The 27,327-nt window shown below is 51.2% G+C and overlaps 1 protein-coding gene and 1 long non-coding RNA gene across 3 annotated transcripts in view; both read right to left on the bottom strand.

Moving 5' to 3' along the window:
• Positions 1-410: 410 nt before the first annotated feature.
• Tie1 (tyrosine kinase with immunoglobulin like and EGF like domains 1) lies at positions 411-19,955 on the bottom strand. 2 transcript variants are annotated; one of them, XM_048450479.3, is made up of 23 exons: positions 19,787-19,955; positions 16,454-16,771; positions 16,262-16,372; positions 14,803-14,958; positions 14,568-14,699; positions 14,290-14,430; positions 13,965-14,093; positions 12,771-12,916; positions 12,364-12,508; positions 10,544-10,702; positions 10,236-10,373; positions 9,731-10,021; positions 8,817-9,107; positions 8,371-8,561; positions 5,673-5,883; positions 5,422-5,532; positions 5,025-5,215; positions 3,880-3,993; positions 3,708-3,778; positions 2,796-2,836; positions 2,620-2,716; positions 2,399-2,498; positions 411-881 (listed from the first exon to the last, which is right to left on the bottom strand). In XM_048450479.3, the coding sequence occupies exons 1-23, from the start codon at positions 19,842-19,844 to the stop codon at positions 810-812; spliced, it is 3,414 nt and encodes a 1,137-aa protein (XP_048306436.2). In that variant the 5' UTR covers positions 19,845-19,955; the 3' UTR covers positions 411-809. The 2 variants fall into 2 exon arrangements, with proteins under 2 accessions (XP_048306436.2, XP_048306437.2); XM_048450480.3 differs by lacking the exon at positions 9,731-10,021.
• A 5,654-nt stretch (positions 19,956-25,609) lies between these two features.
• The window catches only part of LOC146892328 (uncharacterized), a 28,226-nt gene continuing 26,508 nt past the window's right edge, over positions 25,610-27,327 (bottom strand). The window contains exon 3 of the long non-coding RNA XR_015004921.2: positions 25,610-26,880. This is a non-coding gene — a long non-coding RNA (uncharacterized LOC146892328). The remainder of the gene's footprint in view (positions 26,881-27,327) is intronic.

Here is a 27,327-nt window from a genome sequence, read left to right as displayed (position 1 = left end):
CCTTTTACACCAATTAGCTGGCTGTAAGCTGGTGACCTGCCAGGGAAGGCTGCCTGGAAGCCAAGAGTGAGAGGGGAACAATGACCCCTAGTCCAGCCACCATCTGTCTGGGGTAGGATGTCGCTTCAAGCTGAGCCAGGGATCAGCCAGTCCTGGCATGGACTGCTTTGGGCAGAGCAAAGATTCTGAGGTTGTGGTGACACCCCAGAGATGCAGGGAGACATGCTGGTAAGGAGGCTGGGAAGCAGAAAGGGGAACAAGGAGAGATTGTAATGCGATTGGGATAGAGGTGGGGACCGGTGGCACATGTGGCCAATGGGTCCTCCAGAACACCCAGCACCCCTCCCGAAGGGCAGCGCTACGGGACAGCGCTTCTTTCCTCAGAAGTCCAGAGCTTGACCAGCCGTCTGTAAAATGAAAACACACAGCTACTCAGCATGTTTATTTTTTCTGAGGTCAAGCAGAGAGTTGGGGGGCTGGCTAAGCGGGGTGTTAGTGGCATGCATTCTGCTTTTGGTGGAGGATCAGAAGTGGGGTTTGGGTGTAGGGAGCAGAAGAATGGGGAGCACACATGTGGAGGAACAAAATGAGCTGGAAGGAAGGATAAAAAGGGTAACTCTGACAGCAGCTGCCAAGAATGGGGACCCCTGTTTCCCTCAGCCCGTGTTTCTTGGATCTTTTCTTTTTTCCTCTGAGTTAAAAGACTTTCTTGAGACAGCTTGGGTCTTGAGGTTAGAAGGGCCCGAAGTCACAGACAGATGGGAGAGTTTGCTCCGGCCAGCAGAGCCAGGTTCCAGTGTGTGGGCAACTCAGGCCTCCTCAGCTGTGGCGTCGATGCCCGCGTAGGTGAAGTTCTCAAATAATGACATGTTCACATAGGCCTGTGGGAAGAATAAGTCTCAGTGGAGCAGAAGCAGGCAGACCTCTGTGAGTTCAAGGCCAGCCTGGCCAGCCCCCAAGCTCCAGGCCAACCAAGGCTTCACAGTGAGACACTGTCAAAAATAAATAAATAAATAAAATAAAAAAAAAGAAAAAGAAAAGGCTGATTCATCACTCACAAGGCTGTTGTTGATGATTTGATCATTTGTATATGTGATTATTTGATCCTTCCTTCTTTCTTTCCTTCCCCTCCCTTCCCTTTCCTCTCCTTCTCTCCCTCCCCTTCCCTTTGCCTCTGCTCCCCATAAACCCTTCCCTTCTCTTCCCTGCTTTTGAGACAGTCTAAGTCAGGCTGTTCTTGAACACACTTTGTAGGAAAGGAGGATGACCTTGAATTTGAACTTCTCATTCTGCTTTCATGCTGAGATTACAGGTATGGACCACCGTGGCCTGCCTATGGGGTTCTGGGGCTCAAACCCAGGGCCTGGTGCACCATAAGCAAGCACTCAACTGAACTACACCCCAGCTCATATTTGTTTTGTTTTTGAGATAAGGTCTCACTATGTAGTTCTGACTGGCTTGGAACTCACTCTGTATACCAGGCTGGCCTTGAACTCACAGAGATCCTCCTGCCTCTGAGATTGAAGGCTTGTGCCACTGCACCCAGCCCACTTTTTGAGAGGCAAGAGTTTTCTTTGATAGCCCATTCTGACTTTGAACTCAGTCCTCTTGACTTCATCTCTCAAGAGCTGGGGACATAGACACGCACCACAGACACCCAGCTTCTTTCCTTCTTAAGGTAGCTATTTAATCAATTCATTATTTTCACGGGTGGTGGCACACACTTTAATCCCAGCACTCGGGAGGAAGAGGCAGGAGGATCTCTATGAGTTCAAGATCAGACTGGTCTGTCGAACTAGTTAACAGAGAAACCCTGCCTTGAAACAAAACACACACACACACACACACACAAATCTAAAAAAACACAAAAAACCCTGCTTTCACATTTTTACACATTTTGCAGTATTTCTTCTTTCATTTTTATTTGGTAATTCATCTATTCACATGGCTATTTGACTCAGTTATTGTATTACATTATGTTTTTTCATATGAATATTGTATCACCCACTAATTCCACTTTTTTATTTAGCCCTTCCTGTATCATTCAGCCCCTCCTCCATTTTGGGTGACCATTCACGCATTTTTTTTCTGACCCTGTTCCAGGTGAGGAGAGGGGTCCCAGGAGAGAAGAGGGGTCCCAGGAGAGAGTGGGTTGATGGCTTGGAGGAAGACAGACTAGCCATCTGGAATTTAGAGGAGGGATTTGCTGTTGAGACTAAGCAATGACAGTTCTGGAAAGAGTATGTATGTGGGCCTAGTGTCTAAACTTGGCACGGGCTGCATTCTAAATTCAATCAGCTGTGGTGACAGCCCCAGCTGAGGAAGTTTAGGTGGGAGACATAGCGGCCTCATATGTGAGCTTGGAGGGTGCCCATCCCCACCTTGCCCAACCTCTTACCTTCCTGGCTTCTAGCATGCGGCCCAACTGCAGTGCTATCTGGGCAAAGGGGGGGCGCTCATAGGGACGATCCCGCCAGCACTGCCTCATCAGCTCGTACCTGTGGATGGGAGTGGCGGTGCCGTAAGGTGAGAGACTGACTGGGGGCAGCTCACAGATTCAAAGCCTAGGCCACTCATCTCAGAGTTGAGGTCCCAGAGCTCCAGGGGCCATGAACTCACACTTCATCGTCACAGTTTCGAGGCTGCTCCATACGGTAGCCCTGAGGCAACTTCTCGTAGAGTTCGGCACAGGTCATGCCACAGTAGGGCGTGCCGCCTGCAGAGGGTACAAGACTCCCTCAGTCCGAGGCCCCCCAGTAAGGTGGGGTACTCTGGAGAACGGGGTGTAGGCTTACCAAGGCTCACTATCTCCCACAGGAGGACCCCAAAGGACCAGCTGAAATGAGAAGGGGGCACTTAGTGACTTGTGGGAGACACATGGTCTAATCCCCTCGTAACCAAGCTGTGTAACCATACTAGGTCCTGCACACGGCTTCTCTGCCAGTATCTGGCCTTGGCCAGTTGCTGTCCCTATTCCACTGATGCTCGTTCATAACTGCTGGTCCCCAGACTCAACTAATTGTAGTAACATTTTGTGTATCCCTCTGTGTGTGTGGTGTGTGTGTGAGAAAGAGAGAGAGCGCATGTGTGTGTGTGCGTACCTCTGTGTATACGTGCGTGTCTGTGTGTGTGTGTGTGTGCATACTTCTATGTGTGCGTGTGTGCCTGTGTGTGGTGAGCACATGCATGTGTGTGTGTGCGCATACCTCTGTGTGTGTGTGTGCCTGTGTGTGTGAGCACATGCATGTGTGTGTGTGTGTGAGTGTGCATGCACAAGTGTATGCCTGTGTGTGTGAGTGTAAAAGCCTCAGGTGGCCATGACTTTACCCTTCAGACAGGAAGGTGGGCATGCTCCTTGAAGTGTTCTTTCTCGCTCCCCTAGCGACTACCCAGTTTTTCTGGATCTCACTGAAGAATTCCTTGGTCTCTTACACAAAGAAAATCCTAAATACTCCCTATCCCAGTCCTGCCACTGAAGTCACTTCCAAGATGAAAACTCTCCAGGTATCAGGAAGCCTCGGAGCTTCTCTCCAAGATGGCAGAAACTCCCAAAGCATTCTCAGAACTCACTGTTGCACGCCTGGATTCTACTGTTGACACCTGAGTCATGCGTTTGATAACCCAAGACATTGCTGAGGTGCATCTAGGCGCTGCCTGAGTGTCCTCGGGGGCCACGCCCTCTACCCCTCCCCACCTGCCATACTCACACATCACTCTTGGTGGTGTAGACGCTGTAGTTGAGAGACTCAATGGCCATCCAACGCACAGGGAGACGGCCCTGTGAGGGAAAGGGTCAGAAAGCCAGGAGGGAAGAAAGGGCTATTTGAGGGGCTCGAAGGGCAGGCCCAGGCGTGGGCCCTAAGTGGGAGTGAGACTTGCCATCGTCTTCTTCACGTATACTTCTTCCCCCCGAGAAAGGCCAAAGTCTGCAATCTTGGAGGCCAGGTTCTCTCCAACCAGCACATTTCGGGCAGCCAGGTCCCTGTGGATGAACTGCAGGCAATGCCAGAAGTCAGGGACTAGAGGACTGAGGGACCCGGAGCATGGGGCTGGTAGGAGCCCCAGTGGCTTCCCACCCACGGATGCCTCAGTCAGACCAGCTGACAAGGGTCTGAGAAGTCAGTGCTGGCTCTCACTCAGTCCTTCCCCTGACTTGGGCCACCATCAAGCCTAGATAACAGCTCTCTTTCTGGGACAGGTGTAATTGATTTACTGCCCTCTCCTCCATCCCCTCCCTCTCCTGTTCTTCTTTTTCTCTTCTTCCACCCTCTCCCTTCACTTCAACAGAGTCTTGCTATGTAGTCTTGGCTAGTCTGGTACTTATTATATAGCCCAGGCTGGCCTTGAACTCTTGATTCTCCCATCTCTGTCTCACAAGAGCTGGGGTCCCAGGAACTATCCATCCTACCCTTCCTCTTTCAATGCCTTCTGTCCCAGTTTCCCTACTATCTTGTCCCCTCCCTCTTATTGATGAAAACCCATAAGTGGCTTCCATGTTCCAGGTCCTCTCCTTAGTCCTGCATCCTCTACAGACATGTTTGCCTATCAGTTTCTCTCTGATATCTCCTTTCAAAGACTCCAAATTTTGCTGCCTGTAAAATGCCTTTGCTCAGGCTGGAGAGCTCCTCTGGCAGCTGTCCCCTCTTTCAGCTCATTTTGGAGCTCACCATCACCCTCTTCAGCGGATTTCCACACCCTCCCCGCTGGAGTCACTGTGCTGAAATGGCAGCGCCACACTGTCTCCAGCCCAGGCCTGTCTCTCGAGTGTGAGTTTGGGATCTACACCTCACCCCTTCAACACCTCCACCCAGGATGTCTCTCAGGAACTCCAAATCTAACACCTTCGCCCTATAGGCCTCCTGTCCTCTTCTCCCTCTGCGTATCATTGACAGTCACTTGGCACCAAGCACTGAACCTGGGGCTGGATCCTTCCTCCTCACTGTTCGAGCCTGCTGTTTGACCATCTGGCCAGGTTTGTGCAGAGGCCTCCCACCCACACTGTTGCCCGCCTCACTTGCACGCACCTGCTTCTCACTCAGGTACTGCATGCCATTGGCTGCATCACTGGCAAAGCGCAGCAGCTGCCGGGAGCTGAGTGTGGAGGCTGTTCCATGCTCTCGAGCAAATGCCGGATCAGTCTCCAGGACCCTGCTCTTTCTCAGAAAATCTAGCAGGTTTCCATAAGGGGCATATTCAATAGCAATATACAAGTAACCTGGGAGGTGAGGAGACACATGGTGAGGGTTTAGATACAGGCTATGTGTTGTTATGAGCAGTACCCAATTTTAAGAGACAGCCTGCAGGACTCAGGAAAATTCTGTGATGAATGGGGAACCTAGGGATCCCCACAAGCCACTAATGTGGTACAGGTGATGGCCTGGAAGAGGTCTGGAAGGAACAGGCCATGAATTAGGGGCTCACCTCGGTTCTCACAGGCCCCCAAGAGGTTGATGATATTGGGGTGGTGTCCCAGTTTGCACAGGACTTCCAGTTCGCCTGCAAAGTCGCGATGGTCATTTTCAGAAGCGTACTCTGCATAAAGAAATCAGTGTCAGCTTTTGCCATGGATAACTCTGAGAGGGAGTCAGATGCTGGTGGGAGCTAGGTAGGGCCTGATGTTTGTGGGATTTAGGAAGAGGAAGAGGATGGGGCCTGGAGTCACATCCAAGAACCTTTTAGCATCTTGATGGCTGCATTCATCTTGAGCCCGTCCTTCTTGATCATGGCCCGGATGACTTGGCCGAAGTTCCCCTCCCCGATGAGGTCCTCAAAGGTGATGTCCTCCCACTCCAGCACAGGGTAACTCAGGGGCTCAGGCTGTGGCTTTGGCCGCCGGGTCAATGTCAAGGTTCCTGAGCTGAACTGCAGGATTGTCTCTTCGCCCTTCATGGAATGGGATGAATAGACCACCAGTCCACACAAGAGATGTGGGGGTAAAAGGAGGATCAGAGAGGCCCACAGAGAGAGGGTTCAGTGATTAGACAGATGGACAGAGTCACACCCACAGAGACAGACAGTGCACAGAAAATACAGGTGACAGAGCCACAGATGTGTTTCGGGTGCACAGGTGTGCAAGACAAATCCAGTGGCATCAGCCTAGGGGTCTAGTGTGTGGGGTTTGCTACAAGGTGGAACTCAGGGCTTGTGGGTAAGTTGCCAAATCCTGGATAGGTCAATGGACCAGAAACATTCTAATATTTAAATGGAAAATTGTAATGAGATGTAATGGGAAAAAGTAAGCTTCCCATTATTGTGCAAGCCCTACAACCAGGCTTTAGTTATTCGTTTACTTATGCCATCATGGGTGAATTTCCTGAGTGTTTATCATGTGCTAAGCCCCGAGCAGTGGGGAGCAGGTGGACAGATTTTCCTCTTCACAGCAGAAGAAGCAGAGATGGCCTTTGTCCCTCGACTTGGTGTCTAGACACAGCTCTCATCCCAGGCAAAGACCCAAGGACTGTAACAGAGAGGACTGCCCAGCCTCCTCTACGAAGCAGGGCTATGCTGGGCAGGGCTGGTGGTAAGAAAAGGCAGCAGCTGAACAGGGGTAAAGAGTTCCAACATGAGAACCTGAAGCAAGGCCCAGATGAACCATGCAGTGGATTTCCTAAGTGAACGGGTGCCCAGTTTGACGGGCAAGCGCTGGGGACACAGGTCACATGGACTCATATGAAGCGTGTGCAGCTGAGGCATACATCAGAATAAACATGTACATTCTGCGGCTGCGACACATGCAGGTGCATCTGTCCATTCGGAGATACACATACACCCAACGGCCTGAAGGTGTGCCAGCATAGGAACACAGGCACACATACATGGGATGCACATCTGCACCACTACATGGCACACACATGAACATGAGCATCTGTGTTCCATGAGATCTATATTGAGATGTGTAATGATCATATGGCCACTAAAGGTTGTGTTCTCACTGCCCTGCCTCAGCACCTGGCCCTGCTCTCCTCTCCCCGCCTCCTATGGCAATGATGACTTCCTGTGTACACTGACCTCACAGGCAAAATCAACACAGCTCAGACAAGGAAGCCAGTTGACTCTCTGGACTCTCAGTGGGATTTTTAAAGGCACAGCAGAACCAGAGTTGAACAATGGACTTTCTTTATGAGAGTTGACCCGAAAGAGAGAGAGAGAGAGAGAGAGAGAGAGAGAAGTGTTTCTTCCTCTCTTTTCTTTCTGCCATTTTTGGTAACACTCTGAATTTCTTTTAAATGACTCCAAATAGCAAGGACCCGAGCAGAATGGGCCAAGGCTAGAGTTCTGACTCTGAGTGACAAGAGTGGGATGTTCTCAGAGGAGCTGGGACCGCCGGGGGGGTGGGGGTGGACATGACAAGATAGGGTGAGATGTCAGCGGCCCTTCCCCATCCATGTCTGTGTGGGCCTGAAGGCCAGAGGGCATGACCTGCCTGGAAGAAGACTAAAAGCCCACACGAGTTTGAAGAGTGAGCCTCTCTCCTCCAGGAGGGCAGGTGAGGCCGCAGGCCGTGCACACTTCCAGAGGGTCAAAGGCTGGCTATGTGGAGGGCATGGTCACACGCGGATGCCCTTCAAGGGGTATGGGTAAACATGGGTGAACGGTTTCTCAAAGGAGGGCTTGCATAGTGGTGCACGCCTTTCACCCCAGCACTCAGGAGGCAGAGGCAGGCTGCCTCTGTGAGTTCGAGGCTAGCTGAGTCTCCATAGAGAGACCCTGCCTCAAAAAAGGAAAAAAGAAAGAATAAAAGACTGGAGGCTGGGATGAGAGCTCACAGTCAGTAGAATTCAGGACACTAACCACATACATGTATAGATACAGGCTAGCTCCCAAATGACAGAGGCCAGCGTGGGCCAGGATATTGCCATGTGATCCAGGCTGATAGTACCCTCAGAGGGTGGGTAAGTGAAGAAGACAAGTCCAGATGGTGGCTTCCAATCCTGGAATGAGACCTGGTGAAATATGAACAAGCTGTCTTCTTTTTTAACTGAGACTGCTAATTATTCAACCATTAATATGAATGTGCTCATGAGCTGAGTTCAGTTCTTAAAAAAAAAGGGGGGGGGCTGGGCGCTGGTGCCCCACACCTTTAATCCCAGCACTCAGGAGGCAGAGGTAGGTGGTCTCAGTGAGTTCGAGGCCAGCCTGGTCTATAGAGTGAGTTCCAGGACAGCCGGGACTGTTACACAGAGAAACCCTGTCTTGAAAAACAAAACAAAAACAAAAAAGAAAGAAAGTTCTATTTTGTATCCTAGAGGGTCACTGAATGTAGCTTCAAACTTGTGGCATGAACAGGCATGTGCAGGCCCATATACGCTTACATGTATGTGGGTACAGACACACACAACAGGCGGTATCATGTGGGCATGGGACACTGACCGATCCTGACTGGTAGGTGAAGGTGCGTCTCCGATGGAGACAGCTTCGCCGGATGCACACCAGGGCTAAAAGCGCAGCCAGGATGGTGAGGCAGGTGGCAGAGATGGAGCCCACTACCGCCAGGACCAGCTGCTTGTCCAGGCCCTCTTCAGCCGCCCGGCTCTCTTGGGCTGGGCCCTCACTCTGCAGCCCTAGACACAATGAAGGACAGACTGGGTCAGGGGACCCAGAGACCACCGTGGGATCCCACAGAGGGAGAGGTCGGAGAGCCTGGTACCACGCTGTGAGGAGGAGTCATGGACGACTAGAGTTAACGAGAACAGTTTCTGAGGTCGGAAAGTCAGGGTTTGTGATTCTTAGCTTCAAGGTTGGAGGCAAGGTGGAGGGGCGCATGCGGATCAGTACAGTCTTGAGGCCTAGGGATCCTGCAGGGCCCATTCTCTCACCATTGCCCAGAGTGGCCTCTTCTACTGTGTTGCTCCAGTCGCCGAGACCCTGCACACTGGCCCGCACCCGGAAGAGGTAGCGCGTGCTGGCATTGAGGCCACGGACGATGGTGCTTGTCTCCTCGGGCCTGTCTACATCCATCCACTTTGGGTCTCCTGAGCTCCCGGCCACTTGAATCTCCACAATGTACTTAGATATAGGACCAGATGGAGCCTCAGGATGCTGCCATGTTAGCTGGATCTCAGAGTCTGAGAGGGCCTGGGCACGGAGGTTCCGGGGAGCTGGAGGCCCTGAGGAGGTAAGGATGGGGAGGAAGGGATAGATTGGACCAGGCTATCTCGCTGTAGGACCAGACGCGATTGCTCTAGCACATATTCTTCTCTGTGGATTCCAGCACAGGAGCCACGCGCTACCTTCCCCTGGCTGTGCTCATCTCTATCCCCAGGTCACCTCTACCTCAAAGCTGCTTCTTCCCTTGGTCACCCTGCATCCCATGTTCTCAGTCGCTTAGCGCGCCCCGCACCCCACCGGCACTCCCCTCCCCCCTCCCCCCGCCACATGGCCCTGCTCTTCACATGAGTCATAATTTCCTCATGCATTCCCACCCCATATGCTCCTGGTGACCGTGTCCTCCTGGTATCTTCTATCTTCCCCATGCATCCTGGGTTCTCTCCATTCTCTTGTAACCCCCCTTATCCCTAGCCCATCATTCCCACAGTGGGCCTACCGCTGGGGGCAGAGACATGCGCGGTAACCTCCCTTATCCATTTCCACAGTGGGCCTACCGCTGGGGGCAGAGACATGCGCAGTAACCTCCCTTATCCATTCCCACAGTGGGCCTACCGCTGGGGGCAGAGACACACGCGCAGTAACCTCCCTTATCCCTAGCCCATCGTTCCCACAGTGGGCCTACCGCTCGGGGGCAGAAGCACATGCGCAGGGGGTGAGGCAGGGCCCAGGAGGGTGCAGTGATAAAGCCGCACATCCAGCTGGTAGTGGGTGCCAGGCGTGAGTCCAGTCAGGAGGGCAGTGCGGGCCTGGGGGGATGAGATGTTCTCCCGCCTCTCCTGTCCCCGGGCCCCGTCCCACAGGCGTAGCAGGAAACCATCACCCAATAGTGGCACCGAGGGTAGGGACCAGCTCACTCGTAGCCTGTCAGGACCCTCCACATGCCAGCCCTCTAGCCATGGCTGCAGCAAAGGCTCTGTGGCCAGAGGTCAGGAGAGGTCAGGAGAGGTCAGAATCATCCAATGGGTCCTTGGGGACTAAACGGGATAATAATCCCCAGTGGGTAGGGCTGGGACAACCTCTACTGGGAAAGGCAGGGTTCTTTGTGGGTGGACCAAGGCAGACATATTCCGGGTGGGCATGGCAGTAAACCCCGGGGGAATAGGAAGGGAAGACTCTTGGCTTCTTACCAGGACAGTCAGTAGTCATAAGGGTCGAAGGCCCCCAGGCTCCCTCTCCTCCTTCCCCTGGCCGACTCAGCTGCACACGAACACTGTATCCTGTCTTTGGCTTCAGGTTCATCAACGTCACGTTCTCACTGGGATCCACTGCAGGTGAGGTGTGCCACACACATCGCTTGGTCCCAACCATGTCTTGAAGCCGCCATCCCCCTTCAGCCTCCTCCTCTTTATGTATTACCCCCTCCCTCCTCTTCTCTTTCCACCCTCTCCCCTCACTATTACACACCACTCTACCCGCTAACTCAGTCCCCACTCACCCACAATAGCAGACCAGTCAATCATGCTGTCCTGAGGCCGATAGTGCAGGCGGACAGAGGAGATGGGTCCATCCCCATCAAAGGAGACCAACGGAGACACCACAAGCTGACGGCTCTGCCTGGCCAGGAGCCGAGGAGCAGTCAGAGGCACTGGGGGTACTGCCAAAAAACTGGGAGGAGTCAGAGTCCAGGAAGAAGGGAGCACTCTGGGATCTGGAGATTATCTAGTTTGGTGGGAGGAGACCAAGTTCACCACGTGACTGGGATGGCCAAGGTCAGAGAAAGCAGTTCTGGTCTTTGGGTCGCTTGGGCCCTAGGGACTTGACCATAGGCCATAGGAGTCTGAGAAGATGCTAGGTGAGTGTGAGTGGCCAGGTGGAGGTTGGGAAGCAGCTCTCTGTCCTTGCAATAGTGGGCAGAGAGAGGTTGCCAGGCAAGGCGGGGACCACCTAGGTGTCACGTGCTCTCTTCCCTCCCTTCATCATCCACCAATCTGTTGATTTATTTTAAAGACAAAACATGCCAGCGATGCGGCGCCTGCTCCATGCTAGGCGCTTGTAATGTATCACTGATCATTCGGGTCATGAATGAAGAAACCGAGACTCAGAGATATTGTACAGCTGGCCTAAGGACACACAGCTAGGAGACCTGGAGCTCGGTCTGCCTGATCAGGCTGCCTCAAGTCAATCAGTTCTACCCTAAAAAACTATTTGTGTTTCTGCCCGGTTTCCTCCCCAGCTGCTGCCCCGATTCTGGCCTCAGTTTTTCTCTCTAGATTATTATTATTATGGGCATTATTTCTTTAATGCCCAAACAGGTTCCTTGACTTCTTTCAGACTGGCTTGCCCAGAAAGCATAAAGCAAAGAAAGGAGAGGAAGGGGAGGAGTAAAGGAGGGAGGCTGAGGAGTGTGAGTGATGCAGGATGGTGAGGTGAAGGAGTGTCAGGGGGCACCAGTTCGTCAGGGGCAGGTACAGGTCTGTGGGAGATGAGTGTCCAGTTTGGATCCTAAGGAGTCCCCAGTGCCTGTGGCAGGAGATCAGAGTCCAGGCTAAGAGGCTGGTATATATAGTGGGCCCCTGAATCACACATACATGAACTTCTACATTGGATTTGGGACCAGAACTTCACAGAAGATGCCCCACGTCATGGAGGTCCACCATGCAAGACTGGCATCAGGAGAGGGGTCCTGACTGCAGAACACAGTGGTTCTACCAGAGAAGGGTTGGCACCTTGGCACCAGATGCCATTTTAGGTAATGGCATTTGTCCTTTTTATCGAGGATACCTTCTGCCAACCATTGTGCTAACCACTTAAATGCATTGTCTGGCTTAGTCTTCCCAAGCAGCCTAGCCCCTGTTACACTGGGAGAGATGAGCAGAGGGGAACCAGACAATAGAGGAGGGGGAGCAGAAGGAGAGCAGGGCCTGGGGTTCTGGGCTGCAAGGCTTGTAGTGCTGAAGCAAAAAAAAAAAAAAGCCTAGTCCAAGGAGAGGGTGCTCTGTGCTTTGCTGTGAGTGGTGGTCATCCTCTCCTTATTCACCCAACAGACTCCTGTGCATGTATCTCTTTTGAGGAGGCAAGCAGGTTTGCCTGTATGCTATCCTCATGTGTCCATGTGAGATGAGTCAGATAAAGGAACAGCACTTCAGAGGTGGAGTTAAAGGGACCCTGGGTGCAGTGGCGGACGGCACATGTATATGCAGGAGACAGGGCGAGGCTGGAGGATACCCTCAGTTCCTGGTCCTGCTGGGACCAGGCTGGGTTCCAGCTTTGATACTGAGTACCATTCATCCTCTGGAGCCTTAGAACACCACTAACCTTTCACATTGACCTTGAAGCGCCGGCTATCTTGGCCTCCGGACGTGGATACACGGCATTCCCAGAACCCGCTGTCCCCAAGAGTCAAACGGGGCACCTCAAACTCAGCTGTGGTCCTGTCTGGCTCCACGATGGCCTTGGTAGACTAAGAGAGATGAGAGAGAAATTCTATGAGTAGAGAATGTATGCTCCACGAGACAGACAGGAGTCAGTATTGACTACTACTGGAACATAGACCCAGTAACTTCCCCTCACCGGTTAGCCTGCCCCATTTAAGCCATGGCCAAGCTAGTGGGCAGAGCCTACAAGTTCCAAGGGAGTTAGGGGCCCAAGGAATGAACTGTCAAGCTGGTGAGACAGGGGAGCAGACGGTGCCATCTGGAGCATGGTGCCATCTGGCTTCTAACCAGGAGCATGGTGCCATCTGGCTTGCGAAGCTCCATGCTGCCCCGTACTGGGAAGGGATTCCCTGCAGCTGCACAGTTGATCCGAGGCATTGTCCCTAAGTTGAACTCCAGTTCAGTAGCCACATTGAGGATCTGGGGGATCCGGTCTAGAGAGAGAAAGAAAGAGAGAGGGAGGAAGGGGACAGCCATCCTGAACAACCCTGAGGCAGCCATGTAACCACCAAAGTCCTATCCTCTGCATCTCAGAGAGGATCCCACTGTCTGCCCTGCCATTTAAAACTGAAACCAGCAAGGTCCTGCATGGTTCCTTCAGGCCCTGGTGTTCCACATCCAGCCAGGTGTAGGGTGCACCTCCCCCATTTTCCCCGCCACATTTCCTAGGATCTTCTAAGACCCAGAGGCAGGCCCCTTATCACCAGCACAGCTCAAACAGGCTGAATTCTCTCTCTCTTTCTCTCTCTCTCTCTCTCTCTCTCACACACACACACACACACACTCTTTCTCTCTCTCTCTCTCTCTTTCTCTCCATCCTTCCTCTCTCTTTCTCACTGTCTATGCTATAGCCTAGGCTGGCCTGAAACTCACTTTGTAACACAGGCTGGTCCTGACCTCCAGGCAATTCTCTTGTCTCAGCCTCCTGAGTGCTAAGATTATAGGCATGAGCCATTAGGCCTGCCGACTCCTTCATTTCTGGTTCTCGACTTCTGGACTCCACCCACAATGAGCGGTTCTTCCTCAAACACAAGTCTGACCATCACACACCCTTCAACAACTGCTATTCAGTTCCTCACGTTAAGTAGCAACCCTTGGCTTCTATTCAAAGTTCTATTCACTTGACCTGAATACTCACTCCTCCTAGCCCCCAGCTTGGTTGGCCCAGTCCACAGCAGGGCCACAACTCCCTGGACTTGTCTCCACATTCTTCCCCAAACATGTCCCTGTGTCTTTCATATTCAATTGCAGATCTTGACTCCTCCCCCAAAGACTCTCACACAGGCCAGGGTCTCCTCTAGATCCTGTGCCCACCCCTGCCCCCGAGGCTGCCAGCCTTCACAATGTGGGTATCTGAATGGTGAACTACCGACCACACCTGAACGCCCCGAGGGGAGGACTTGGGCACCACCAACAAAAGAAAGAGCAGAGAGATGCGTTTGATGAAGGATCCCCTGTCTTGAGGGGTTCAGTGGCATATACCTGACTTCTCACAATGTACTCCATGCCATCCAGAGGGGCAGACACAGCCGCTGAACCGGTCACAAGTGCCACCATTTTGACACTGGCACTGGAGGCGGCAATCAGCCCCAAAATGACCAGGGGCACAAGCTAGCAACAGAGGAGGTATAGTTAAAATGGGCAGGTCAGGGCCAGCAGGGTACAGATAGGGCGGGCACAAGCTCTCCAGTAGGCTGGTGTGGTGGTGATGGGGCACTGGTAGGGCATTAGAGGGCTTATGTTTAGGTCAGGGCCATAGTGAAGGGTCTGGCACACTTAAGCCCATAGGAGGCAGCTTAGTCCATACCTTCCTGGCACTGGCTTCCCCTCCAGCCAGATCCACAAGAACAGCCGTAGGGATCTGGAAGGCAGAAGGTGAGACCCCGGCAGCCTGCTGTGCCTGGGCACTGTTCCTGGCAGCTCTGCCCAAAACGACCCTCTCTGCAGGCTGAAAAGAAGGTGTGTGGTATCTGCATACAGAGTATACAGACCCTAGGGCCTCATACCCGAGCTTCATCCCCATGTTTCAGAATCGTTCCCCTGTCAGGCAACCTCTTCTGCCTAGCTCCTAGCTCTCCTGCTTACCCTGCTCACAGCGGGTACCAGTGAATCCTGGGGGGCACACACATTCGCCATCATGGTCATGACAGACACCTCCGTGCAGGCAGCCTGGGCAGTCCTTGCCACACCCTGGCCCCCAGCGTCCAGCCCCACAGCCTGGAGGGAAATGTTTTCAGGACTAAGGGTAGCTCTGCGGCCCTCCTGGATCCTGAGACTCACAGCCCCCCACACCACCAGGCCTCTGTCTTCTGCTCCTCACCCCGCACGATGAGCCGAAAGAAGGCGCTGCCCAGGGGGCTGGCTTCTAGGTAGGTGGCACTGTAGATGCCACTGGATGGTGGCTGCACATTTTGGAGCTGCAGTTGAAACCGCCCATCTTGGGCCTCGTGCCAATCTAGGGTATGGAAGTAGGATCCTGGGGGAGGGGTCGGAAACACAATTAGGGCCCTCAGCATCACATGAAGGGCTGGTGTTACCTTTCTCTGCCCTGGTCACACCAATGCGGCTCATGCACATTGATCCGACTTGGGGAAAGGCGCGCACCAGATATGGTATCCAAGCCAGGAAGCAGGAGAACATCCTCTTCAGGCTTTCTGAGTCCTCCCTCTCCCACCTCTTTATTTAAGAATACGGCCATTTTCTCATGCCTTTTCTAGGCTCTCTCTGCTTCCATGCTAGTCCTGTGTGCCCACCCACCCTCTCCCTGGACAGCCAGTGAGATGTGTTTATAATAGACTCTACGGTACCCTACTCCTCTTGTAGGTTCTCGGAACTTTCCATCACACCAGGCTGGACACCCACCCTTTGTAGTTCCTTTCCACCAGTTTGCTCAGCCTTCCAACTCCACACCTCCTCACACCCTGCCTGACCCCTCACCTTCTTGAATTCCTAAATGCTTGTTTGCCTTCTAGAAACACCTGGTATTTCAGACCTCCTTGCCTTTGCTCTTGTCAGCCCTGCCTCCAAGAATGTCTCTTTTGCCTTTCAGGGCTCTCTCCCAGCCTCTTCATCTGGGACCCGTAGTGTTAGACAAGGGTTCAAGCCCTGCCAGGCTCCCTCTTGCTGCTCAGAACTCTAATCAGACTGCAAAGACTCGGGTCTCCCTGCCCACTTCTACGTTTCCTGTTGGTACAAAGCCTTCTCTCCAAGGAAAAGGATCTTCTCCCCTAGCAGCCAAGTACCCAAGAGTCAGTCAGCAGATCAGGGGGCTGAGGCAGGCATTTTGGGAGCTACTCGGGGGGGGGGGGGGCAGGGGGGAGAGTCCTTCTGTGGAGTGGATAGGGACAGCATAGTGGGCAGGAACAGAGCTGAGAGCCACATATCTGTGTGGACTCCAGCACATGCCTGCCTTGGGCATCAAGGATCTAAACTTGGCACTTCTTTGAGAGAGGTTAGGCTTCCCTTGGCCTGTGCTGGGCACTTGTTATCAGCTGTCTTCTTTGCCATGGGAACCGCTGCTCTTCTTAGGAGGGCCGTGTGGCAGCACTTGCTAATTCCCAGGGGAGAGTCAAAGATGAGGACTTAACATAGGGCTTAAGAGGCAGCTGGCCACAGGCTCCTGGCCCTCTTAGTACAGGAGGTGAGTGAATGGAAGGACTCTGGAGGTCGGCCTGGAGGACGACAGGTCCATCACATTGGTGAGCTGAATATATGGAGGGCAATGGAGGTCCTGGGGCGTCACAACCATGGCTCTACCAGTACAACCAAATGCCCCTTACCATTGTTCTTCCATATCACATCCGTCTGCTTCGCCTTGTGCACACGTGCAGAAAGCACAGCTGTGTCACCTTTGTTCACCGTGTGTGTGACCTTGTCTGGAAACAGGTGGGCTGTGGATGAAAGGTAAAGTCAGCTATCCAGGACAGTGGCCCCTCCCTCTGCCACTCCACCCCCTGGCATGCCAAACTCACCCCCCGGGCTGTTGTGCACATAGAGGACTCGAGTACGCCGCGTGCTAGCGCCACCCACGCAGGAGAAGACGCCTACCAAATCCGAGGGCTTGGAGAAGCCACGCAGCGTGACCTTATGTGAGCCATTGCGTGCCAAGTGCAGGGGCTGCCCAGGTGGGAAGGTGCGCACGATGCGGTCATCCTTCTCCAGCAGCAGGGGTGGGCCCCAAGCGTCTGAGCCCCTCCCTGCCCCGGCCTCACCAGACACGCAAGTCAGGAAGAAATGCTGGGGGTCAGTGATGCGCAGGTTGGCCAGCAGCGTCAAGTCCACAGCTGCACCTGGAACGGGACAGCAGCGGCTGGATGGTAGTCCCTGCTAACTCAACAAGCCCCAGAAGCCCGCAGCTCCACCAGTAACTCTGGTGTTAATGTTTCACTGTGCCCTCTGAAAACTTCATTTCATCAAGGATTTCCACCCCGTTCCCTTCCCTTCCACACCTGCTCGCCCTTTGCCCTCACGACTCTTCATCCTAAAACATAAACAAAGGTGCACATCCTTCTCGGACTCCAGACAGATGGGGCCCTTGACAGCAGAGCTTTCACAGGAAATGATTTGTGTTTCTGTCTCCTTTCCTTTGTCCCTGTCAAGTCCCTGCCCTGGCTCCTTTCTGAACCGTCTCCACCACGGCTATCCCTAAGCCACTTGTCCCTGACCTACCACAGAGCTGCAGGTTAGAAGAATCACTCAAACTAGAGAGCCATGCAGACACCCTCCTTGTCGCTTAAACAATTGAGAGCTATTTGATTGACTGGGATAGAAGCTAGGGGTAGAAATGAAGTCGCTAGCTCCACCTGGCCCAGAGGGAAACGGACGCAGATGGGACTAGGTCCTGCCTTGGAAAGCTGGACGACCAGACATAGATATCCCTCCCAGTTGCAGGTGTTGGGTCAGCCGGAGGAAAACCTAACCCGCATGGGGGAGCAGAGGGGAAATGACAGGAGGGGATGTGGAGCCGGGCTTCATCAGAGGCAAAACACTGAAGGGTTTTTGAAGCTAAGGAAGGGTACATGGATGAGGGGAACAGGAGGAGAAAGGTCGGGGTGGGGAGAGGTCCATCCTCCATGCAAACAGCCTGAGTAAAGCATGACATGAGAAATGAGTTGTGGAGACAACGGCCCTGGGCCAGTGGAACTGGATGGCAGAATTTGCATCTCACAATTAATAAGACCAAGGAGATGAGCCCAATTAACCTGCTTCAGATCCGGGACCCCAGCCCTCTCAAGGCCCCTCATTCTTGTCCCTTTCCTTCTTGTTAACTGTCAAGTCATCAATGAATTTAATTGCCACTCAGCATATCTTTGGCAGTCTATTGTTGGTAAAAGAAGTTGGCATTTACTGGTTGCCTCACAGGTGCCAAATGCCCTTTCTCCGCAGCATCCTCATGGCTGCCAGTGAAGTTGGCTTCTTTGCCGTAATAATTATTCTTAGGCTTCCCTGAGCATGTTCGTCTACACCCATGGCTTTAACTGTCACCTCTGAGTCAGGAGCTCTGGTGTGGCCTTTCAGCTCCAAATGCATTTCCAGTTGTGTTTCCTAAGACCTCATCTTTCCCAAGTTCCCTGACTCAGAGACAACGCCCATTACCTGAGACACTGACTTCGGAGTCATCTTATTCCCAGTGTCATAATAATTAATGTTTATTGGATGTCAATTATGCATTGGGCTCTTTAGTGATATTTTCTTCCTTTCCGGTCTGGCTGTTCTGGGAGGTGGGTGTTATTATTCCCATTTTATGACCAGGAAACAAAAGCTAAGAACTTGCCCAAGGTCATACAGTTAGAAACCAGCAGAGTCAGGTTATCCAAGTCTCAACTCCTCATTGCTTAACTCCCAATCTGGCACATTCTCCTATAGCTTTCCTCCTCAACTTTGTTGGCCATCTCTGTCTCCTGGACCACCGTCGTTCAGCCCTTGTCTTTACTGACTTGGACCATTTCAGAAGCCACAACTTCCTTTCCAGCTCCTTCTCCAAAGTGATGCCACCAAGACTCAAAAACACCCTGTGACTCGTTTGCCTATAAGGCCCCATGACTCCCAGGTACCTTCAGGATAATGCATACAATCTGAGCATCTGTGTGGCACACACTCGGCCCCTCCAGCTGCTTTCCCTCCAGAACCCTTTTCCCCATGGATTTCCATGCCTCCCAAGCTTGCACTTACTCTCCCGGCAGCTACCCCTCTTAAAGAAATCCTTCCTGTTTTCTGGACCTGCTTCAGGAGGCAGAGTAAGCAGGCTCTCTCTTGCCAGTGCTCCTCAAGATCTATATGTCGGTCTCTGTTCGGCCCTTGTCCCTGGCCTGTGCTCTCCTCTAGACTGAATCACTCGGAGGCAGCTTCTGGCTTCTAGTCCTCTAATCAGCAGACTTAAAGAGTCTGTCACCCATTTTCAGAAACCTCCTCCAAGCCTTCTGCACACAACTCCATTTAAACAGCAAACATATCCACCGAGAGGCCAGCATCATTTAATTTCCACTGAGTAGGTTTAGGAGTCAGAGACTGAGTTTAGAGACTCAGCTAAGAGAATGCCACATTTGATTTATTACGATTATGATTATCATCATTATTTATTTTGAGACAGGGTCTCACTAAGTAGACCAGGCTATCCTCAGACCCACAGAGATCCACCTGCCTCTGCCTCCTGAGTGTTGTGACTAAAGCCATCATGCCCAGCTGTCAATGAATTATTGACGAAGGGTTACTTCCAAGGTCCCAACCAATGGCTGTCTTCTGCCCTCCCCCATGTACAGGCAGTGGTTTCTAGCACCTACCTGAGTTTTCCCCACCCTGATCTCATTTTTTGATGGATCAAAATCATGATGATGATAGTGCTGATGAGGATGACAGAGTTTCTACATTTCCCTCCTATTTTAAAACTGTGTTAAAATACATATACCCTCAGAACAATTTGTAAACATTGAATTCAGTGTTAATAAATACACTCATATTATTGTGTAAACATCACTACCCATTTCCACAGCTCCTTTTGTTTTCGTTTTTGACAGGGTCTCACTATGTCGCTACGTGACTAACATGAACTTCCCTATGTAATCCAGCCTGGCCTCTCATGGGCTGGGATTAAAGGAGTACACCACCACACCCAACTCCATAACTTCTTTCATCTCGTCAAACTGAAATGCTACAACCCTTAAACAATAACTCTGCTTCCCCTCCGCCAACCCATGGCAGCCACCATATTGTTAGGTCCATCACTATACTATGTTAGGGTTTCTTGGGGAGGGCTGGGATTAAGACCTGGAAATCAGGGGTTGGGGAGGCACCCAGAGCAGACTTACCAACATGAGAGGCCAAGAAGAGAACGGGGAGTAGGAAAGGGGACCCCCACCAGACCATACTCCGGAGGCTGATCCGGGCCAGCCAAGGCCAGCTGGGCCTGGGATCAGTTGCTGTCGGTCTGAGTGCTCAGCCTGTTAGGCTTAGTGTGCCTCGGTGCTGGGGAGGAAGAGGAAATGATGGCTGGGGTGGGAGGGGTAGCAGGGGTGGCAGGGGTGAGGGGTGAAAGCCTCGTTCTGCTTCCCACCCTATCGTCCTCCCAAGCCCAGCCCCCACAGCCTGGGGATGGGTGTGTCTTGGAAGTTCCTGGAAGGGGGCCACTTGAGGTGTGTGTGTGTGTGTGTGTGTGTGTGTGTGTGTGTGTGTGATGACAAGGACAGACTGGGGATGGTTGAACTGGTTTCTCCCATCCCCTCTGTCCCTTCCATCTGTTTTGCTGGAGCACCGGAGACAGGAAAGGGAGGAAGCCAGTAGTTTCCGCCTATTGAGGAGGTTTGGAGGCAGGACATTGTTCTGGGGCTCCCCTCCTCCCAGCACACACACACACACACACACACACACACACACACACACACACACTGAAGCTCACGTGACTCTTCACGCATGTGCTCCAGGACACAGACAGTTACCCCGATCCTAGAGAGCAGGTCACAGGGTCACAGAAGGGATTAGGAGCTTGAAGACCCTTCTGGTCTATTTTATGGCCTTTTTCATTTTACAGGTGGGGAACGGAGACCTGTGGAGTTTAGGGAGCCCCGAGGCTGTGACAAGGCTGGGCCTTAAACTCCTGGTCTGGTCATTGGTTTCTCAGTGCTGGTTGCTTCAGGAGAGACACATTGATGCTTACAAGGGAACACACAGGCAATGTCTGTGGTATGGCTGTTCCTCATCTACAGCTGCCTGTAAGCTTCAGCTCAATGTCTGCCTGCTGTTATTTGTTTTGTTTTGTTTGTGGTCTTTTTGTTGTTGTTGTTGTTGTTGTTCTTCGAGACAGAGTTTCTCTGTAGCTTTGGAGCCTGTCCTGGAACTAGCTCTTGCAGACCAGGTTGGCCTTGAACTCACAGAGATCCGCCTGCCTCTGCCTCCCAAGTGCTGGGATTAAAGGTGTGCACCACTACCACATGGCAAATTCAGTTTTTTAAAATTTATTTTTAATTTATTTGAATTTTATGTACATTGGTGCTTTTGCCTGCATCTATCAGTGTGAGGGTATGGGACCCTTGGAACAAGAGTTACAGACAGTTGAAAGCTGCCATTGGGTGCTGGGAATTGAACCCAGATCCTCTGAAAGAGAAATCAATGCTCTTAACCACTGAGCCATCTCTCCAGCCCCCTGCTGCTGTTATTTATTCATTGTACAGTTAACCATGCCTGTTCCTGGATGCCGAGGGAGAAGAAATCTACCCAGGAATACGCAGTTACCTTTTCTTGTTCCAAAATGAAGACATAGTCTTCTTACATAGTTCAGGTTAGTGTAGAACTCATTATACAGTCCAGAGTGGCATGAACTCTTTATGTAGCCCGGGTTGGCCTCAGACTCAGGATCCCCCTACCTCTTCTCCCCGAGTACTGGCATTACAGGTGTGTGTGCATACCATAGTGCATATACTCCAGTCAGGGGACAGTTTGTGGGAGTCACCTCTCTTCTATCATTTGGTCCCAGAGATTGAATTTAGGTCACCAGGCTTGGTGCCAGGTGCCCTTTTCTGCTGAGACATCCCATAAGCGTGTATCTACTCTTAGAGGCTGACCACACCTGGGAGTGGTCCCCTTGCTCTGTCTTCCAGAGTCTCACTGCTGCATTTCTTAGACCTGTCTCAGCATTGTAATGCCCACGTCCCCACCGCCAGTTCTCAGGTAGAATATACCCCCAAAGAACACCTACAGGGAGGTGCTTCCGTGGATCAGGGGAAGCTATGGGGTAGCCTGGGCTCTGGGTCCTCCTCACCTCTCACAATGAATGGGGTTATGAGCTCATACCAGCTCAGGTGACTTGAAGATTTTAAACATGCTATATATTCCCCCTGCCCCCGCTGGGGCTGGGACTTTGCTCCCACGTCAGTTCTGCTGAAGGCTATCTTCCTTTCTGATCCAGCAGGCACAAAACCACTTTTCTGGGGAAGCTGGATTCCTGGGAAGGTTTGTTTCTCTGCTTACTCCTCTTTTGAAGGTGTAGGGAAGAGCCCCACATTGGCTTGACTCCAAGAATAGCATGAGGAAGAACGGAGGAAGGCACCCATAGGCTTTGCTAACCTGAGGCTGAGAAGATTTTCCGGACAGACTGAGAGTGGAGGAATGGTTGATGCCTTAAATTCCATCTTGGTACCTTTGAATCTGGGATGAGCTAGAAGTTGGAGTATGCACTTGTCCAGCAGGATGTGGGCTCAGTAGGCTTTTGGGGAACCTGCCCCTACTTTTGGAGAAACTTTTGGGGGTCCTGATGTCATTGTGGAGAAGTACGAAGAACCCTTTGGTGTTTTAAATTTTCATTTTTATGTGTATGGGTGTTTTGCCTGCATGCATGTCTGCACACCATGTGTATACAATGCCTGCAGAGACCAGAAGAGGTGGTCAGATGCCCCTGGGACTGGAGTGATAGGCAGTTGAGGCCATTATGTGGGTGCTGGGGAAATCAAATTCAGGTCCTCTGGAAGCGGAACCAGTGCTCTTAACCACTGAGCCATCTCTCCAGCCCCGAGACCCCTTCTTAGAAATGACATAAATAATTACAGGTGTCTTTTCTGAAGGGGCAAGTTTAAGAAATTGTGACCTAAGCACACGCAAAGCTCCAGGCCTTTCGTCCTCCCCATTTTCAGCTGGGAAACAGAACACGGCTACAATTGTCTGTAGATCAACAAAAGGCAAATGTTACAGAGTTTGTATACAAATATTTGCTTTATAAAATGGTGCCCTGTAAGTGTAAACACATTTTTACATATGTCGAAAGTGACTTAAATACCATCAGTTTACACACAGCAAGTGCCAAATGAAATACCATCCCACAAACAAATGTTGAGTGGGTTGTGAATACATCTGCTGTTACAATAGGAGCATTGAAACCGTAAGGCATAGCTCAAATTTTCAGCCCCTGGAAAATTAGAAGCCCAAAATAATGTGAACATAAACATTCTACATATTGCCAGGTTAACTCCGCAACCCGAGGAATGCAAGTTAACAAGAGAGTGAAATTAGACATTATTTCCCAAAAATACAACATGAATGGTCAACTCCACATCAGGAAGATAATTTACTTCTGATAAAGCTGTTCTTCCCCAAATTGTGGAAATTCCAAAAACTGTGGGCACAGAGACACTTTTGGAGAGTTTTGAGGTCTTTGTGAAGATGTATGGGCTTTTCTGAGTTGCAGAGACCCCGAGCAGCCAGACTTCCTGACCGAACAGTGACGTGAGACTTTTGGCACACTCTCCTTGCAGGGACTAGGTCTTCCTTGAAGATGAATTTGTTTCCACAGTTTCAGGAAGAGATGTCCCCCATCTTCCAGGACCCAGCACTGCTTGGCAGCCTGAAATAGAAGTGGACTTTTTCCAGGGAGAGACTAGTGGTGTGGCTGTGTGTGGAGGTTCTAGCTGGAGAGCCAGGGAGGTGTTGAAAGCCAGGACTTTGAAGTATTTGTCTTAGAGAGGATTGTTTTTCTCCATGACTGGGTAATGGGGAAGCAAGAACCTCTTAAGGTTGACCAGTTTAACACAAGTTTTCAGTGTACATTGACCAAGCCGTGGTCCTACCATGCATCCTGAACAGGCAGTTTCTGCTACATATCACTTCTTATGTGAATTCTTTAGTTATCTATTTGTGTGTGTGTGTGTTATGCACATGTGTATGTGTGTGTGTGTGTGTGTGTGTGCATGCTTGCATGTGTGTGCTATATGTGCCCGTGTGTGTATGCCCATGCATGCATACACATACGCCTGTGTGCTGGTATACGCTTGAGCCAGAGGTCAGTTGGTATGAGGTGCCCTGATATATTATACCACTCTCCCCCTTATGGAGACAGAATCTCTCACTGAACCGAGAGCTAGGCTGGTGGCCAGCAAACCCTAGTCACACTCCGGTCTCCTCCATTCTCACTTGAGTTACAAGCACACGTGTAGGCACACTGGGTTTGTGTGGGTGCTGTGGGTAGATTAATGGTACCAGAAGAGGGCCTCAGATCCCCTGGAATAGTAGTTACAGACAGACAGATGTGAACTGCCACATATACACTGGAAATTGAACGTGGGTCCTCTGGAAACGCAGCCTGTGCTCTTAACTTCGGAACTGTCTTTCCAGTTACACTGTGAGTGATTTTGATTCTGGGTTGTAACAAAACTGTCTCTTTAGCCCTGTGATTGATTGATTGACTGATTTATAAGTAGAACAAACATAGTTATTAAGAAAAATCTAGAAAGAACTTCTGAGAGTGGGAGAGGTTTCAGGGGTATCAATACCTACTCACTTGATCCCCAGTCCTGTTCTCTTGAGCTTTGGTTTCTCTGTGTAACTCTAGGTGTCCTAGAAATCACCTTATAGACCAGACTGGCCTTGAACTCCCAGAGATCCACCTGCCTCTGCCTTCTAAGTGCTGGGAGTAAAGATGTGTACCACCACATCCAGACAGATTTGAATTCATAAATACCTGGTCTGGTCTACACATTTGCTGTGTATGATTCTGCTGATCATGCATTTGAATTTGCAACAGAGTCAAATCTTTACACCAGCTTCTTGGAACTTCTTCTCAGTCCATCTTTGTAAGTTCTCAACTGGGGCAGGACCACAGATGGCATTTTGAGTGGCATTTGTCTGGCAGGGTTATGGTCAGAGGGTTGTGGGGTAGATGGCTGAAGTCTCAGTGACCTTGCTTCTGGAGGGTCTCTATTGTGCTGTGAAAGTGTCTGTGATGTAGTAGGGCAGTGGAATCAAAGATCGTGGAGACGCCATCTCTATCTTTCCATAGACGCTTACGGCATAGCGTGAGGAGACGGTATGGGCAAGTCCAACAGGCCCTGCTGACGTGTACCAGTGTCTGCAGCAACACAGAGAGACTTTCAACCCCCAGGATGGAGTTATGTTATTCCTATGGATTGATTTCAAAATGTAGATGCTGGTAGGAATGACAGACATTCCCAGAAATGCTAAGGTTGTAGTTTTGGATGTGTAGCTTCTGTCCTGGACCCCAGGACAGGTCCTGGAAGGTCCAGATCATGGGAGATCTGTTTTGTGCTTGTTTGTTTGGGACTGACTGGGTCAAGTTTTCTTCATGTTAGACTATCTTCCACCTTCAATCTGGTCACCACTACTCTCCTTTCTCAGCAACTGGGGAGAAGGAGGAACAGAAGACCACACTATGGCTGAGGAGGAGCTCATGCTGGAGGGATGAAGGATGAGGAGGGATGAGGGATGGTTGGCTAAGGCCTATTGAGTTTGTATGTCAGATGGAGGGGAGAGAGCATCACTCAGGCTTACCTGGCCTTCATTCTGATACTTGTGTAGATGTCAAGGATGAGGCTGATAGTTCCTGGCTGGGTTTCCTACTGCCAGGGTAACGGGCCAGTGGAAATGCAGCAATGGCTGACACTCCTAATGGCACTCCCCAAGTGACCAGCTCCTGTGAATGTCATTCTTAGCTGGAAGAAATAGCACTTTAAGAAAATATTTTATTTGGGATGGAGGAGAAGACTGGGTGGCTGAGTGCTTACTGCTCTTGCAGAGGACCTGGGTTCAGTTCCCAGCACCTATATAGCGGCTCACAACTGCTTAAAACTACAAATCCAGGATACCCAGCGCCCTCTTCTGGCCTCTGCAGGCTCCTGCACTCAGTGGTACACATGAACTCATGCAGCTCACACACATACACATAAAAAATTCTTTAAAAAAAAGAAAACAAGACTTTATTTTTAAAATAGTTTTGGATAGCGCAGAGAATTTCTATCTACCCTACACCCAGGCTGATCTATTGGTTTCACCTGACATTAGCATGGCTCATTTCCTGGAACTCATGAACCACTGTTGACCAGTGTGATTAAACTGCACCCTGTAGGTGCTAGGGTGGGTGCTGGTATTGGTGCAGAGGTGGGGGTGGAGGTGGGTGCTGGGGTGAGTGATGGGGTTAAAGACCACCCGTCTTCCCTGTGTCTCTTTTCCACAGACCCCCACCCCCTACATTCAGCTGCCGTGTTCCTTTGGGCTCCTTTTAGCTACAAGTTCCTCAGGATTTCCTTGCTCAGGTGACCTTGGCAATTTTAAGGAGCACTGCTCTAACAGTTTATAGGATGTCTCTCTACTGGAATTTTCTTGGTTGTTTTGGTCATGTTTAGACCGGATCTTTGAGTTTCTGGGGGTGAAGAGGTCATGTCGTATCAAAGGGACATAGTGTCAACACAGGGCTCGTCATTGCCTTTGATCCCTTGGTTGAGGATTTGTCGGGTTTTTCCACTGTAAAATAGCATTTCTTCTTTTCTACCACCCTATTCTTGCTTAAGGAGTGGGGATTTGTGCATTTCTCCCTGGAGGGTGAAGCATTTACACAAATTATTTGGAATTCTTTTTTTGATTATTACTTTATTTATTGGCACGTATGTGCACATACACCTGCATGCATGAGTGCATGCCAGGCCCATGTGTGTAGGTCAGATGATAGAACTTTTCAGAGTCAGTTCTGTACTCTGGGTCCTGGGGATGAAACTCAGGTCGTCAGACTTAGCAGCAAGCACCTTGGCCTGCAAGTCATCTCATCAGCTATGGAATTTTTCTACCGACTTAAATATTTAATCTATCATTTATTTACTGCACTGTGAACCCGCAGGCATTTATTTCATATTGTGGACTCCTGTCCATCACTATGTGATTTAGTTTATCACTCAGATTGTCCAGCTTTAGCCTTTGGGTGTTTTTCCAGAGGGCTCCTATGTCCCTCTTGACACTCTCACATAAATGCAGAGTTTGCGATTGTTTGCCCATTCTTTAGTGCTTGCCGAAGTTTCAACAACAACAAGGTACTCCGGAGTCGTCTAGTGTGCTCTCATTGTAGCCCTGGAGTCAGCGATGGCTCGGGTGCTCCCTGTCTTCTTCCACAGGTGTGAACACTGGTCCCTTCACCCTAGATGGGGGGAACCAAATGGCAGACCAAAGAAACCATTCCATACAAGCCCAGCTTGGTGAGCCAGTGAGTTTGTAGGGGTGGTTCACAGGAGCATGGGTGACTCCAAAGCAGTTTGGTCACCAGAAAACATACTCCAGCAACCACCCCAGCACCCACCCCACCTCCACCCCAGCACTCACCCCTGTACCTACCCCTACCTTCACCCCAGCACTCACCCCTACATCTACACCAGCACCCACCTCGAACCTATACAAGCGTCCATCCCCAGTCCACTCCAGCACCCATCCCCACTTCCACCCCAGCACCCACCCCTACATCTACACCAGCACCTACTCCACACCTATACAAGCATCCATTCCCAGTCTAGTCCAGCACCCACCTCCACCCCAGCACCCACCCCTACATCTACACCAGCACCCACCCCACATCTTCTCGAGCACCTAC

Source organism: Myodes glareolus, chromosome 3 (assembly GCF_982192425.1).
Source record: "Myodes glareolus chromosome 3, mMyoGla1.1, whole genome shotgun sequence".
NCBI classification, from domain to species: domain Eukaryota; kingdom Metazoa; phylum Chordata; class Mammalia; order Rodentia; family Cricetidae; genus Myodes; species Myodes glareolus.
The sequence above is the reverse complement of the archived record's forward strand: the minus strand, read 5'-3'. Positions and strand labels throughout refer to the sequence as shown.

What these genes read in the sequence shown, in the direction of transcription:
- Tie1 (XM_048450479.3), bottom strand. Translation starts at nt 19,844, where the DNA reads ATGGTCTGGTGGGGGTCCCCTTTCCTACTCCCCGTTCTCTTCTTGGCC. An exon ending in TGTGCACAACAGCCCGGGGG is followed by an intron (nt 16,373 to 16,453) that starts GTGAGTTTGGCA and finishes TTTCATCCACAG; the next exon opens with CCCACCTGTTTCCAGACAAG. An exon ending in AGTACATTGTGAGAAGTCAG is followed by an intron (nt 12,917 to 13,964) that starts GTATATGCCACT and finishes TTCTCTCTCTAG; the next exon opens with ACCGGATCCCCCAGATCCTC.